The 14,662-nt window shown below is 41.6% G+C and overlaps 1 protein-coding gene across 1 annotated transcript in view; it reads left to right on the forward strand.

The window, feature by feature from the left end:
• raver2 (ribonucleoprotein, PTB-binding 2) overlaps positions 1–14,662 on the forward strand; it is a 97,025-nt gene that overhangs the window by 77,924 nt on the left and 4,439 nt on the right. The window contains exons 10-15 of the mRNA XM_080431591.1: positions 1,059–1,375; positions 5,583–5,691; positions 6,445–6,626; positions 7,456–7,569; positions 8,681–8,785; positions 11,184–11,375. Of these exons, the coding sequence (XP_080287717.1) occupies positions 1,059–1,375; positions 5,583–5,691; positions 6,445–6,626; positions 7,456–7,569; positions 8,681–8,785; positions 11,184–11,375 (1,019 nt within the window). The remainder of the gene's footprint in view (positions 1–1,058; positions 1,376–5,582; positions 5,692–6,444; positions 6,627–7,455; positions 7,570–8,680; positions 8,786–11,183; positions 11,376–14,662) is intronic.

The following is a 14,662-nucleotide window of genomic DNA, read 5'->3' on the forward strand; positions in this document are numbered from 1 at the left end:
TAGTTTCACGTCTGCACCTCGAGGGACAAGAGCGACAGGAGAGTTTTGAGTTAAGTTGCAGTTTGTCCTGCAAATGTGCCCAAATCAAAATCGAGCATACCCATGCACAGGTAACGCACACAAACTGATGAACATAAACACACTCTTTACGCCTGTTTTATGTGGAGTACATGTCATTTTTTTGTGCCCCTCAAAACATTAGATGCCCTGGCTCTTGAAGCCCTGCCCACACTGCCCCGGTGCCCCAGCTGATTTCTTCAGCTGTCCTGGCAATATGACTTTTAGATACCAGTGTCTTTTCAATCTTCACATTTTAAATACTAATACATTGTTTTGTGAAATAAATGTATGCATTTAAATAATAGTTATGTATTCAAATCATCCTTAACCTTTAAATTCAATTCATTATTTCTGTGGATTCAAATGTTTTATTTCATTTTATTGGATGCCCTTGCTGCGCAGGCAATTTGTCGAAAGGCCAAGTGGCCTTACCCCTAAAATGATGAAATTCCAAGCCTGAGTCTTAATGGTAAATGGTGCATTTATATAGCGCTTTTATCCAAAGCGCTTTACATAGATTGTGCATTACATTCACCCATTCACACACACATTCATACACTGATGGCGGAGGAAACCATGCAAGGCACCAACCTGCTCATCGGGAGCAATTAGGGGTTCAGCGTCTTGCTCAAGGACACTTCGACATTAACTCTTAATGTCTGCATACATAAGCCGTCTTAAGTCAGAGAGAAAGATGGAGAGAAGTATTAGGGCATGCCTCCTGGCGGATATTTGTGCACCTTTTCTGCAAAAAAAGGCATATCAATCATTCACATCTAAACTGACACCCCCCCTTCTCTTTCCATCTCTTTCCATTCTATTCTACTCTCCTCTCCTCTCTCTTCCTCTCATACCTTGTTCTCTCTCCCTGGTCCTCTCTCTCTCTCTCTCTCTCTCTCTCTCTCTCTCTCTCTATCTCTCTCTCTCTCTCTCTCTCTCTCTCTCTCTCTCTCTCTCTCTCCATCCTCCCTGTTCACCTGCCCGTGTCTCTCCTGCAGAGTTAGGCCAGGATGCCGTGCCAGGCTCTCCCCACAGTGCCACCATGGTGTCAGCAGCGGGCATGCTGCCATACCTCCATGCGGGACGGACAGCCGGAGGTGGAGATCAGAACGGAGCGCACGCCGTCTCTAGCACTCCCGCCGCTTCCTACTCCTCGTCATCCGACAGGCAGCCTGCGCCTCCTGGGACCACGGTGAGCTCCCAGCCCCATCAGGGACAGAGCTACTCCCTGGGGATCAGTAACTCAGGCCTCGGTCCCCCTCCTCCGCCCAAAGCGCCGGGAAACCTGCACGGCATCTCTGACGGCTCCCCACTGGTAAGCATACAGCGCGCACGCGCACACGCACACACACACACGCACACGCACACGCACACGCACACGCACACGCACACGCACACGCACACACACACACACACCTTAACCATAGCCGATCAAACCCTAACAAGATACATGCCTCTACTTTAACTCTTACCTTACGAGACTGCAGTAAAGGTCCCCGCTTAGACACGTGTTCCCAATAAACTTGCTAACGTCTACAATTTGTCCCAAAATGTGGCCTATGTAAGGAACACACACACACACACACACACACACGCACACAGACACACACACACACACACACACACCTCAAAAATCCACTGACTCCTCACCTCCCTGCTTCACCCGTCTCTCTCAATGACTGGTGTTCTATGGCCAGGGGCATTTATCCCTGCTGGTTCTCTGGCTTCGGTCTACTTGATGCCTGCTTTGCTGTCTTCCTTATGTCCCCATCGCAAACCCTGTCTGCCTTTGACTCTACACAGACCTGTCTATAACCTGATTTGTGCTCTTGTATACTTCGATGCTGCGTGCCAAAACACATGGCCATGTCAGTGTTGGGTTCACACATTGCTATGCTATAACTTTATTTGATTTCCATGGTGAAAACAATGATGGCCAGTGGTAATTATGGAGCTAAGAATGTTAACCCTTTTAGACCGGGAACGCATCTGTGTCATTTTAAGATTTCTTTTGGCTATTCAAAAATAGCAGATCTACAAGCTCATAGCGCGGCACCCGCGCTATGAGCTTGTAGATTATTTGTTACTCAAATCTTTGCTTCTGGGAGTCCCTGGACACATTTTACAACTGTTCGCTTTAAAATATATTGAAAGATTTCCACAAATGTTCACGATTTTTCTAAAAATAGCAGATCTACAAGCTCATAGCGCGGCACTCGGTGCCGCGCTATGAGCTTGTATATCTGCACATTTTTTTAATAGCCAAAGAAATAAAAAAATGACAGATGCGTTCCCGGTTTGAATGGGTTAATTATGGAGCTAAGACACTAACATGTCAAGTCGTTCTTGATTCTAGTCCCCTGGTTGTCTTCTCCTGAGCCTCTGCTTTACAATAATGGAGATCAGCTCCCAATAGAGGGGAACTGTAATTAATTGGCAGCACAAAAACGCCCTCTTTTTCACTATTTATTTCAACTCTACTGTACTGCCACCACTTTGTCTTTAGCCTTATTTTGAGGCTGCACACTGTTAGAATGTCAATGCTATTTTGTTCAAACTCACCTGGTTCTCCTCTTCATGCATCGCCAAGCAAATGTCGATGGTTGGTCTGTAGTGGTTCTCAAACCTTTTTGGCTTCAGCACCTCCTTTCCCTGATTTCTGAATCCAAGTATTAGCTTTACCCAACTATAATACTTTGATTAGAAAACGGTAGGAGAAAACCATAGCTAGCATATGATGCTATGGAATGAAGGATAACCCACCCTTTGAAGTATATAACATTAGTGTTTTGTTTCTGTCTGTGCTTAAATATTCAAATAAAAGTTAAATTTATTATATGAATTCAAATTATGAATTAATATAATAGACCTAGACCTCATTTCATTGGGACCAGTGACAGATCATAACTTGTCTAATTTCTGGGCCTTGAAAAATCTGTATAGGCCTGAGTTTTTAACCAGTAGATTTGAAATGTGTGAGATACATATGATTTGATTTTTAACAGAGCATGTGCACTCAAAACTCTAACTAAGAAGACATACTTGCCTCAGTTCTTTAGAGCTAACTCTTTTTAGCTAATAGCAAAGAAATATCTGTATTGACAGAATAACCTCATTCTATGTCATCAGAAATAAGTCCCACTATACTATGTTGCCCCTCAAATAAGATTCTGATTCTGATATCATCAAACAATATAGAGGACCTAAAATGCTCCCTTGAGGGACCCCACATGTTAGTGGGTGAGATGAGGACACGGTGCCATTCACACCCACCACTTGTTCTCTGCCAACTCAAGGCTTGCAGAGTGTTTTGCCCTGCAGCTGTCAGAGTCCTGAGTGAAAACATGGTAATTTTTCTTTTTTTAAAGTAAGACTCCTGAGCAGCTGTTCAAAATGTTTCTTGCAGTATCCAGAACTACGCTTAACCATTAAAACCTTCTAGTCAGAACCGGACTTGGGGTTACAGCTGTACTTTGACCGCTCCGTCTACACCAAGGGCCATATTTTCTTCTTTTTTTAAAATCTTTTTAAAAATAGTAAAACAAAATAGCAAAGAAGTTTAGGGATAATGGGTAAGGCACCGGCGAAAATAGGGTCCCAAATCTCTTTGCCAAAAATAGCCGATGTATATACATTACAAGCTCACAGTGCGTTGAAACGCAACACATTGTGAGCTTGTATATCTGCTATTTTTGGTGAATGTTCCCCCCAGAATGTGGATGCTTTGGTTCAAGTGGTTAAAGCACTAGGAAAACTATAATGAATGACTCAACCAACAAGTGCTGTGGCTCATTGTGTTTCTCTCAATGTGCCGAAGGTCATCGGTTTAAAACCCCTCCAAGGCTGACCTACTCTTCACTCCAAGGCATGTTTTGAAGGCCAAACATCCACAACAGCACTTAACGCACCAGGGCTAACTGTGATGGACAGAACAGAAAGCACTGTTTCTCACGTTGTTAAGACATTCTCTATAGATGTTCCCAAGAATTGTTGGTTCAAACCCTTCCAAGGTTGTCCTACTCTTGACTCTGAAGCTTATTTTGAAGGCTATAACATCCAGAACATCACTTAATGTAAAGCACTAGAGAGAGTGAGTTTCAGCTAAATTGTTAAGCTGTAACTTAACCCGTTTAATCCGGGAACGCATCTCTGTCATTTTAGATTTCTTTTGCTATTCAAAAATAGCAGATATACAAGCTCATAGCGAGGCACCGATTGGTGAAATTATTTAGTTCCAGGGACCCCAAAGAGGCAAAGATTTGAGTTGCAAATGTTACCTTTAAAAAAGTATTTATTCGAAGATTTGCACACGTTTTCACGATAAAAAAAAAAACAGCAGATCTACACGCTCATAGCGTGTGGCACACTCGGTGCCGCACGCTATGAGCTTGGATATCTGCCGTTTTTGAATAGCCAAATAAATCTAAAATGACAGAGATGCGTTCCCGGGATGAATGGGTTAACAAGGTCGAAGAAAGCGCACATTAACATTTCAACGGTAAAGTCACCTCAGATAACAAACATGAGCCGTCAGTTACACAGACAAAATAAAAGAAGTTCTCCTTGACTGGGCGTCCCTCCTGCACCGGAGGCTGACGACGGGGAGAGCTTTAAGCTGTGATGAGAGAGGAGTGAATGACATGGTGGAAGGAGTCGCATAGAATTCCCAAAGCAGTTAAGCTGTGCAGCTAAGCAATGTTCATGGCCTCACCATAACACACGTAAGGGCAATAATACGATACCAGAACTCCAACATATTTTGTTATTAAATAATATCTTTTTTTTTATTGAAGTTTGAAAGGTTTTGCTCTCAAATCTTTTTTTCTTTTATTGCTGTTTGAAAAGTTTTCTTTCTCAAAATCTATTCTTTTTTCTTTTGATTGCATAATAAAGATACAAATGTAAATCGATATTTCACTCCATTTCTAACTTGTAATGTTATATACTTCCAAAGGGTGGGTTATCCTTCATTCCATAGCATCATATGCTAGCTATGGTTTTCTCCTATAGTTTTCTAATCAAAGTATTATAGTTGGGTAAAGCTGGTACTTGGATTCAGAAATCAGGGAAAGGGGGTGCTGAAGCCAAAAAAAGTTTGAGAACCACTACAGACCAACCATCAACATTTGCTTGGAGATGCATGAATAGGAGAACAAGGTGAGTTTGAAACAAATAGCATTGACATTCTAAGAGTGTGCAGCCTCAAAATAAGGCTAAAGACAAAGTGGTGGCAGTACAGTTATTTATTTTTTCATTTTTTCACTTTCTCTCACATAATGTACCCCTATAGTAGGCTACCAACACAATGGGGTAAACACAATGGGGTCTGTGTGGTAAATAAGGAGTTGAGCTGCGATGGGCTGCAGCCATAGTCAGAGATTTCATTGCATTTCTAAAACATTGCTGCTCCAAGATGCTCATGAATGAAAGGCTGTGATTCACTCTGAGGCAGACAGCAGAGGACCACATGATGATGAAATGATAACAATGGATTTCTCCACCTGTCTGTCTCCTCATTCCAGGCTGGCGGTGTTCAGGGTTCTCTATTGGGCGAACCACCTAAAGAAGTCAGGCTTCCTTCAAACCCTTATCTGAACCTAGCCAGTGTTCTGCCAGGCATGTCACTGCAAGGTACGCACGCACACATGCACACTTGCACTATTACATGGCACTATTACATCATTTGCGCTTACCCCTAAAAACATTTCTTTCTGTAATGGAAAGCTGACATTGTGGTGTATGTTTTATGGCCCTAGACCTAGGGCTAACCATTATGCATGGTTATATTAAAAATACATCTGTCCGTGACAAATAAGGCTTGGCAAGATGAGATTTTTTTTTTCTAAAGGCATGCATCAGGTTTGTTAAAATGTACTTTTTGTGTTGGTTTCATGTCCAAGATGACTTTATGTCATCTTGGACATCAACTTTCTTATACAGACTACACAGTGGTGGAAAGTAACTAAGTACATGTACTCAACTTTCACTTAAGTAAAATTTTTAGGTACCTTTACTTTAATATTGTTCTTTTACTCCACTACAATTATTTGAAAACTTTAGTTACTACTTTGTAGATTTTGATTATTATTACAAAACATACATTAATCACTTCAGCCCTATTTAAACTTTGCCGATCTACAAGCTTATAGATCTGCTATTTTCAAAAGATTTTATACATTTTAAAACTTGTGAAATGGGACATTCTGCATACGGACTACTTTCTACTTTGGGTACTTTAAGTACATTTTGATACCAATACTTTAGTACTTTTACTCAAGTACATTTTCAATTACGTACTTTTTAACAGAGTATTTCTACATTGCAGTATTGATATGCCCAAACGAGTATGTTTCAATCCATGGTTCCTTGCACCCAACCCTCCAGGGCCAATTGGAAGTAAAGCCCCAGGAGGTCAACCTGCTCCTGGGGTGTATGGCAGCTCGATGGGCCCTGGTGCTTCCCAGGTGCCTGTGTCTCTGTCCTACAGCGGGGCAGCTACAGTCACATCCCCCTACAGCACAGATACCTCCACTGATTACAGTCAGTACAGCCAAGTGTACACACAGGTAATACATGCACACTTTTTTTTTTACTAGGGCACAGCAAAATCTGAAGTGTATTTAAACATTTAAAATAAATTTAAAAAAACAATTGTGGATTTTACAGTCTGTCCTCTGACGTACAGTAGATGGACGGAAGAGATAGGATAGGAGGAATGAAGACGGACATGTTACCGGAGAAGGCAGGGAGGAAGGATAGTTGAACAGAGAATGTGAGACAGACGGAGCGAGAGAGAGAGAGAGAGAGAGAGAGAGAGAGGGGGGGGGGGGGGGTTGGCAGGAGATGTGTCCATCTGTCCTGTGCTTCTCTCTCTCCATGAAGCTCCCCCACTGTCACTGATGGCATTCATTCACTTACACCTTTCATTTCCTTCTCATTTCTTTCTTTCTTTCTTTCTTTTGTTGTTGTAGTCTGCTTGTTCTTCTCCTCTTAGTTTCCTGCAGCTTAGCAGCATAGCTACCAGTACTCCAATGCTGATGTGAATTCAGTTTGAAATGTTAATTACAAACTACTCATCCAAAAAGAACAAGCCATGATTAGACAACATGAAAGCAGAGCGTTTGTCTCTAAAAGCAGGCCGTCCACAAGGAGTTGAAAAGAAAGAAAGAAAGAGAAAAGGAGGAGAGATTAATAAACAAACTACACAGTAGAAATTCTCAGGGTCCATTTGCTTCCATTTGTTCACACACATTTTACAGTGTACAGTACCATATGACCATATTGTGACCATATGTGTGTGTGTGTGTGTGTGTGTGTGTGTGTGTGTGTGTGTGTGTGTGTGTGTGTGTGTGTGTGTGTGTGTGTGTGTGTGTGTGTGTGTGTGTGTGTGTGTAGGATGCCATGCAACAGTGGTACCAGCACTACCAAGCAGCAGCACAAGCCCACAGCTACAACACTGCTGTGACACAGGAAAGCACAGCCACGGACTGCAGCAAGGAACACACACAGGTACTGTAGCACAACACACACGCACACGCACACAGGTTACCGGAAGACTCGCCCCAAAACACTCTTGGCCCCATTTGTTTTTCGCGGGACGCTCGAAAAAGTGGTTCTTGTATTTGTTTTACTGAGGATAAGGTTAGCAATAATTTTAGGGTTAGGCATAGTTTTACTGAGGTTAAGTTTAGGAATAATGTTAGGGTTGGCACCGTTTTACTGAGGTTACGTTTAGGATTAAGGTTAGGTTTAGCATAGTTTACTGAGGTTACGTTTAGGAATATCAGGTGGGGATTGTTCCAAGGTCGCCGGATTTCCCCCGGGGCGAATGTGTTTTGGGGCGAGCGTTTTGGTATTACACACACACACAGGAACACGCACACACACACGCACACGCACACGCCTATGAATTGAATACCAAGGCCCTCATTGGAAACAAGTCCGCAAGGACTTTTATGAACGGACCTGTTAGACAAAGTATTTTAAATGTAACTGTGCTGTTTTACATTTTTTGCCTAATAAAATATTCAATCAATCAATCAAACACGCACAGGCACACGCACACACACACACACACACACACACACACACACACACACACACACACACACACACACACACACACACACACACACACACACACACACACACACACACACACACACACACACTAGGGCTTTCACCAACTAGTCGACTAGTCGACTAGTATAACCACTAGTCGACTCTGTTGGTACTAGTCGAATAGTTGGAAAAAAAAAAAGAAATGTTTTTTTGTTTTTGTTTTTTTTGTAATTTGTTTTAATGCCATAGTAATGGCCCATCTTACTATTATTATTATCCTCCTGACTTTATTTTTTATCAAAAGGGGGTCAAAAGTATGCCCAATAAAAGCCTATTATTACATTTTTTTATGTAAATTTCGACTAGTCGACTAGTCGACTACTACTTGATCAAATGAGTCGACTAGTAAAATCATTAGTTGTGAATGCCCTAACACACACACACACACACACACACACACACACACACACACACACACACACACACACACACACACACACACACAGGTAATAAGATATGTGCATGTTTGTGTGTAACCTACCTTTGGTCTGTGTTGCAGACCCCAGTCGTGTCATCCTACGGGGATTACAATTCCTACATGCAGGCGTTCACGCAGTACTACTCCCAGAATGCAACAGCAGTGAACCAGGCCTACCCCAGCAAGGTACACACACACACACACACACACACACACACACACACACACACACACACACACACACACACACACACACACACACACACACACACACACACAGTAGCATAGCCACACGCACCGTTCGTTAACACCTCTGCACAGTGACTGGTAAAGACAGGTTGGTTAGGGATCGGGGGGTTAGGGGGGGTTAGGGCGGGGGGGTGCAGCTGCTGGGCTGCGGAGTGATGTGTTCTTTCTAACAGGATATCAGTGTCCCAGAGAGGGGTCAAGCTCTCCAAATAAACACACTAACTAACAGCTTGTAAATACCAGCTCACCGCCCGGGGGAGCCCGGCCGGGCTCAGCTTGCATGGAGACTATGCTGTAAGCTCAAGTAGGGCTACTTAGATAGGCTTATTCCTGGTCCTTTTACATAATACTGTAACGCTGTTTAACACTGTAGCCTTAAACTACGGTATGCCTGTTTGACTCGACTGTAGGGTGTGGGAGTTATGCATACACACTTCTTGTGTGTACGAATAGTCTATATGTGTGTGTGTGTGTGTGTGTGTGTGTGTGTGTGTGTGTGTGTGTGTGTGTGTGTGTGTGTGTGTGTGTGTGTGCGTGTGTGCGTGTGTGTGTGTGTGTGTGTGTGTGTGTGTGTGTGTGTGTGTGTGTGTGTGTGTGACACAACGCTGATGAAGGCTTGACGTACGTTGCTGTCATACCATGCCTACTTAAAGGTATCATGACATTCATTTTCACTTTTTTTATTTTCAATGTTTTATTTGGGGTTTTATGACCTCAATTACACCCAAAAAATCTGAACTTAGAACATTCAGTGGATTTTCTGTGGTCTGGGGTTTTCTGAATAATTAGGCTGAAAAGTAATCTGAGCTTGGCCCTTCGACAGTGAGGTCACAGTCAATTAATCCCGCCCACTCTCCTCCTCGCCCCTCCCCTCCCCTATCCTTTCCTTTGGGGGGGGCGGAGCAGAGGCGATGATTGACAGGCAAAATCCCTCACCAGCGACACCCGCAGGCAAAGATTTCTTTTTTCATTGCAGTTGAAAAGGCTTTAGAAATGTGAGAGAAAAACACCTGCCATGGATCACTGGAATGGAATTTTCACTTAAAACTTTTTGTACACTTTTGAAGGACCAGGACAAAGACTTTGAATGTGGCGTAAAAGTGAATGTCATTAAACCTTTAATATATAAATAAAAGTGGACAGTTCTGTGAGTGCTGGTATTCTCTTTTAGAGATTTATTGTAATGTGTGTGTGTGTGTGTGTGTGTGTGTGTGTGTGTGTGTGTGTGTGTGTGTGTGTGGGGGTGTGTGTGTGTGTGTGTGTGTGTGTGTGTGTGTGTGTGTGTGTGTGTGTGTGTGTGTGTGTGTGTGTGTGTACTTGTATTACTCTACTTGTGAGGGTTAAATGCACCCTCAAGTATAGTAGAATTTGAGAAGTAGACATTTTTGAGGACAATCTTCCGGGTCCTCACAAGAGAAATTGTTGTTTTTATGGTTAACACATTAACTGCCAGGTATTAATTAATTGATTCATCCGCCACCGCCAGCGTTTTTACCTTATTTTCACGACCCACAGAACACGATGTAAACAAAGGCTGTCTGTGGGAGAGGACGAGGGTCTCTTCTATCTACTGGATGAAAAAATGTGTGACCGCGATCTTCTGTTCTTTAGTTATCGGCAGTTGAATATAGCTTGTTTTCACCACAAACGCAATCTGGGATGTATTTTTATAAATCTGATAACATTGCAGTGGACCGGGTGATTTTTTTTTAAATGACGTCATTTCCGGGTCTATTCTTCTCTGGAAGTCAAAGCAGCATTCATAAGTCGGCGAAGAGCGCCCTCTAGCGTAATCACTGAAAACACCAGATGACGTAGATTTACGTCCACGGCAGAGCAATGTGTTAATTAGGAAAATATTCAGGTTGGGGTTAGTGTTAGGATTAGCCATTTATAGAGTTTAGGATTTGAGGATAGAGTTATGCATGACTTATAATGTCAGTGCAACACATAGTTTAGCTTAGCTTAGCATAGCTTGTAGATCTGCACGCAACTGTTAGTGTAATAAATGGCATTTATGAAATTGTCGTCCTAATATTGTCTTCTCAATTATAGCGATACAAACATGTATTATGGCGTGTGCAATGTGCGCGCACGTATCCTATAATGTAGGTCTGTGTTTGTTGTTGGCAGGTGTTTTGGATCTGTGTGTAATCTAACACATGTAAGATTGTGTATATGTATATAATTGTATACAATATGTGTACAGTGTATAATTCTCTCTATCCATCTGTGTGTGTGTGTGTGTGTGTGTGTGTGTGTGTGTGTGTGTGTGTGTGTGTGTGTGTGTGTGTGTGTGTGTGTGTGTGTGTGTGTGTGTGTGTGTGTGTTACAGGAAGTTGACATGTGTAAGCCTCTCGGTGTCTCCCTGCACACAGTCAGTAACGGAGCGGCCCCGCCCCAGGCCGTGATGCCAGCCTACAGCACCATGCCCATGATGCCGGGCTTCATGGCGACGCCCCACCCCGCGGCCGCGCCCAGCGCCGTCGCACACACCACTGCCACCGACTGGAACGCCTACTACTATGTGAGTGTAGACACTATGGCCAGGAGGATGGGTAATGTACTCTTTGCCGGTGCTATGGTTAAGGAGGAAAGGATGTACTTTTCAGTGGTGGAAGAAGTACTCAGATATTTTATATTAAGTAAAAAATAGCAATACCACAATATAGAAATACTCTGTTACAAGTAAAAGACATGTGTTCAAAATGTTACTTGAGTAAAAGTACAAAAGTATTGGCATCAAAACATAGTTAAAGTACCAAAAGTAAAAGTACCAAAATGTTTGAAAATAGCAGATCTACAAGCTCACAACGCGTCGCATCGCGACGCGTTGTGAGCTTGTAGATCGGCTATTTTCAAATAGCCTATGTATAAAATAGGGCTGAAGTGGTTAATGTATCTTTTATAATATTATAATTTATATCTGCAAATTAACTAGTAACTAAAGTTTTCAAATAATTGTAGTGGAGTAAAAGTACAATATTTGCCTCAGAGATGTAGTGGAGTAGAAGTAAAAGTATTGAAATTTGGAAATACTCCAGTAAAGTAAAAATACTAAAGAATTGTACTTAAGTACAGTACTTGAGTAAATGTACTTAGTTACTTTACACCACTGGTACTTTTATATATACTATTATAGTGACAGTTGGAACCACGCGATGTTTGTGTTTGTTCAATTGCGCTCAAAAGACCTGTGATGTCTCAGCATGTTTCTCACCAATCTATAACGTTCAGTATAACGTTCTCTCTCTTCTTTTTCAAGCTCATTAAACTCATTTAACTACAGTACAGTTCAACCACAGTAGGAATTTCCTATCCTATCAATATATCCTATATAGTGATCGACCGATTATGGTTTGTCAATGGCCAATGCCGATATTTAGAAAATTGGGAAGGCTGATGGCCGATCAAAAAACAACTATCTTTTTTTTGGCATCTAATAAAATACAACAGTAATAATGTGAAACAGTAACACACATAAAAACAACAAACAGAACTGCCCTGGCGTGTTTTCTCCCTCAAACTAACAAATCTACAAGTTACTGTATGAACCTGTGTTTAGATAGCACTGCACTTGCTCATGGACATAGAAAGCTGTGATTGGTGTCCTACACTACAGAGAGGCCAAAATAAAGAAAAGAAAAAAATCGGCCAAAATGTGACCGATATCGATATATTATTACAGATTTATCGATATATATATATATACATATATATATTATATATATATATTAATATCTATAATAATTGGGTACTCAAACAAAAAGAAGAAAACGGTTAAATATATATATATATATATCGGTCAACCACTTCTTGCACAATTCTAAATTGTATATTATATCCTAGTGGATTTACAGCACCAATGCCGGTGTATGCTGATGCCGTTTTTGCACACTTAATAGGTTTGTACACTTTCCCCTTACTGTATTACTAGCACAGTCTGGTGGACTGGAGACTGCCACACCAACAGTTCACTGCACACACACATGAGCGTCTTGAGCTTTGAATCTGAATCGTGAATCTTTTAACTTTCTAAGCAGAAGGCTACAAAAGCTGATCAAAAAGACTTATCAAGCGGAAAGGAATTACAGAGAGCGAGAATTAAAGAAAGAAGATATAGTTGAGACACATGAGCTAAGTGTCTCTGGACGGATTGATATCTTTGTACAAACAGACCCTCCCTCCTTCCTGTAGTAAAGCCAGCAATTCAGATTCTGTTAGATCAAAGTCATGGTCGCACGCACACGCACACACACACACACACACGCACACGCACACGCACACGCACACACACACACACACACACACACACACACACACACACACACACACACACACACACACACACACACACACACACCAGATGTTTGCGTGACTTGTAAACACTGTGATCTGAGGACCATGCTCCGTTATTTCCATTTCCATTCTCTCTCAAGTTCAAGTTCCTTTTATTGTCATTCACAACTTTACATCAGGGATGCAGACATGTAGAGCAGACCAACATTAAGATGCAATGGTTCTGTATTGAAAACACAACCGTTCAAGAAATACAATAAAATAGGATCAACTCTGATTAAATAAATGAATGACTATATCTAACTCAAAACGTTTGACCAGAAAATATTAAAATATGAAGCTTGACCAGGAGTTATTACACACATATCCATTGACCTTATAAATTACACATGAAACCTTAGTCCTATAAGATTTCACATAATATTGTACATCCTGATTTAAAGTGCATCTGTATTTTCAATGTGAATATAGACACTGATCCATTTGTACTTTAGTTTTTGTTTCTGTTCTTTGTTCAGCAGTATGTTGGCGGTCAGGTCAAAGCTCTGTTTGAACCTGACAGTGTGACGCCACAGACTCCTGTCCTGTATCTCCTGCCAGTGGCAGAAGGGAGAACAGGCTGTGGCAGGGATGAGTGGGGTCCCTGATTAACCCATTCAATCCGGGAACACATACTGTCTCATTTTAGATTTTTAGCTACAGTATAACCATTATTTTATACTTTGGGCTATTCAAAAATAGCAGATACAGTATAAATGTTTTGTGAAAAATCGTGAACATTTTTGAAAATCTTTGAATATACATGTTTTTTAAAGCGAACATTTGCTTTACAAATCTTTGCTTCTGGGGATTCTACAAATGTCTTCTAAATCCGTTTTTACTTATGTTGCTATAATATCAGTGGTTCTCAAACTTTTTTCATTCCCCAAAATGATAGGTTATGTATTTGTCCGCAGACCCCCCATCTAAAAATATTTTGTTCCAGGGACCCCCAGAAGTGAAGATTTTAGTTAAAAATGTATATATATTCAAAGATTTGCACACATAGCCAAATAAATCTTAAAATGACACAGATGCGTTCCCGGTCTTTACGGATTAAGCATGAGGCTTTTTGATAGGCAGCGTTTTTGGTCCAGGTCCTCGATAGGTGGCAACGAGGCCCCCTATAGTTATTTCTGCCACCCTCACCACTCACTTCACAGCCTTCCTGTCTGAGGCATTACAGTACTCATACTAGAGAGAGATGCTGCTGGTTAACTCACTCTCTGTGGTGCCTCTATAGAAAGTGGTGAGGATTGATGGTCTGAACTGAGATCTCTCCCTGAATTGTAGTTTCGTTCTTGTGTGTGGAGGCGTTGCATGGGAAGTGTGCAACGTTGCATTTGTAAACCGTGTGCAGGATTACATTTGTAAACAGTTCCAAAGCAGCCAAGAACAAATGTGTTGTGACTCACTGTCAACACATTGACAAGTGAGTCACTGAAATAATCCAAGGTTTTTCCTCTTTCTTTCCTC

Source organism: Gymnoscopelus braueri, assembly GCF_963280865.1.
Source record: "Gymnoscopelus braueri genome assembly, chromosome: 6".
Lineage (NCBI taxonomy): Eukaryota > Metazoa > Chordata > Actinopteri > Myctophiformes > Myctophidae > Gymnoscopelus > Gymnoscopelus braueri.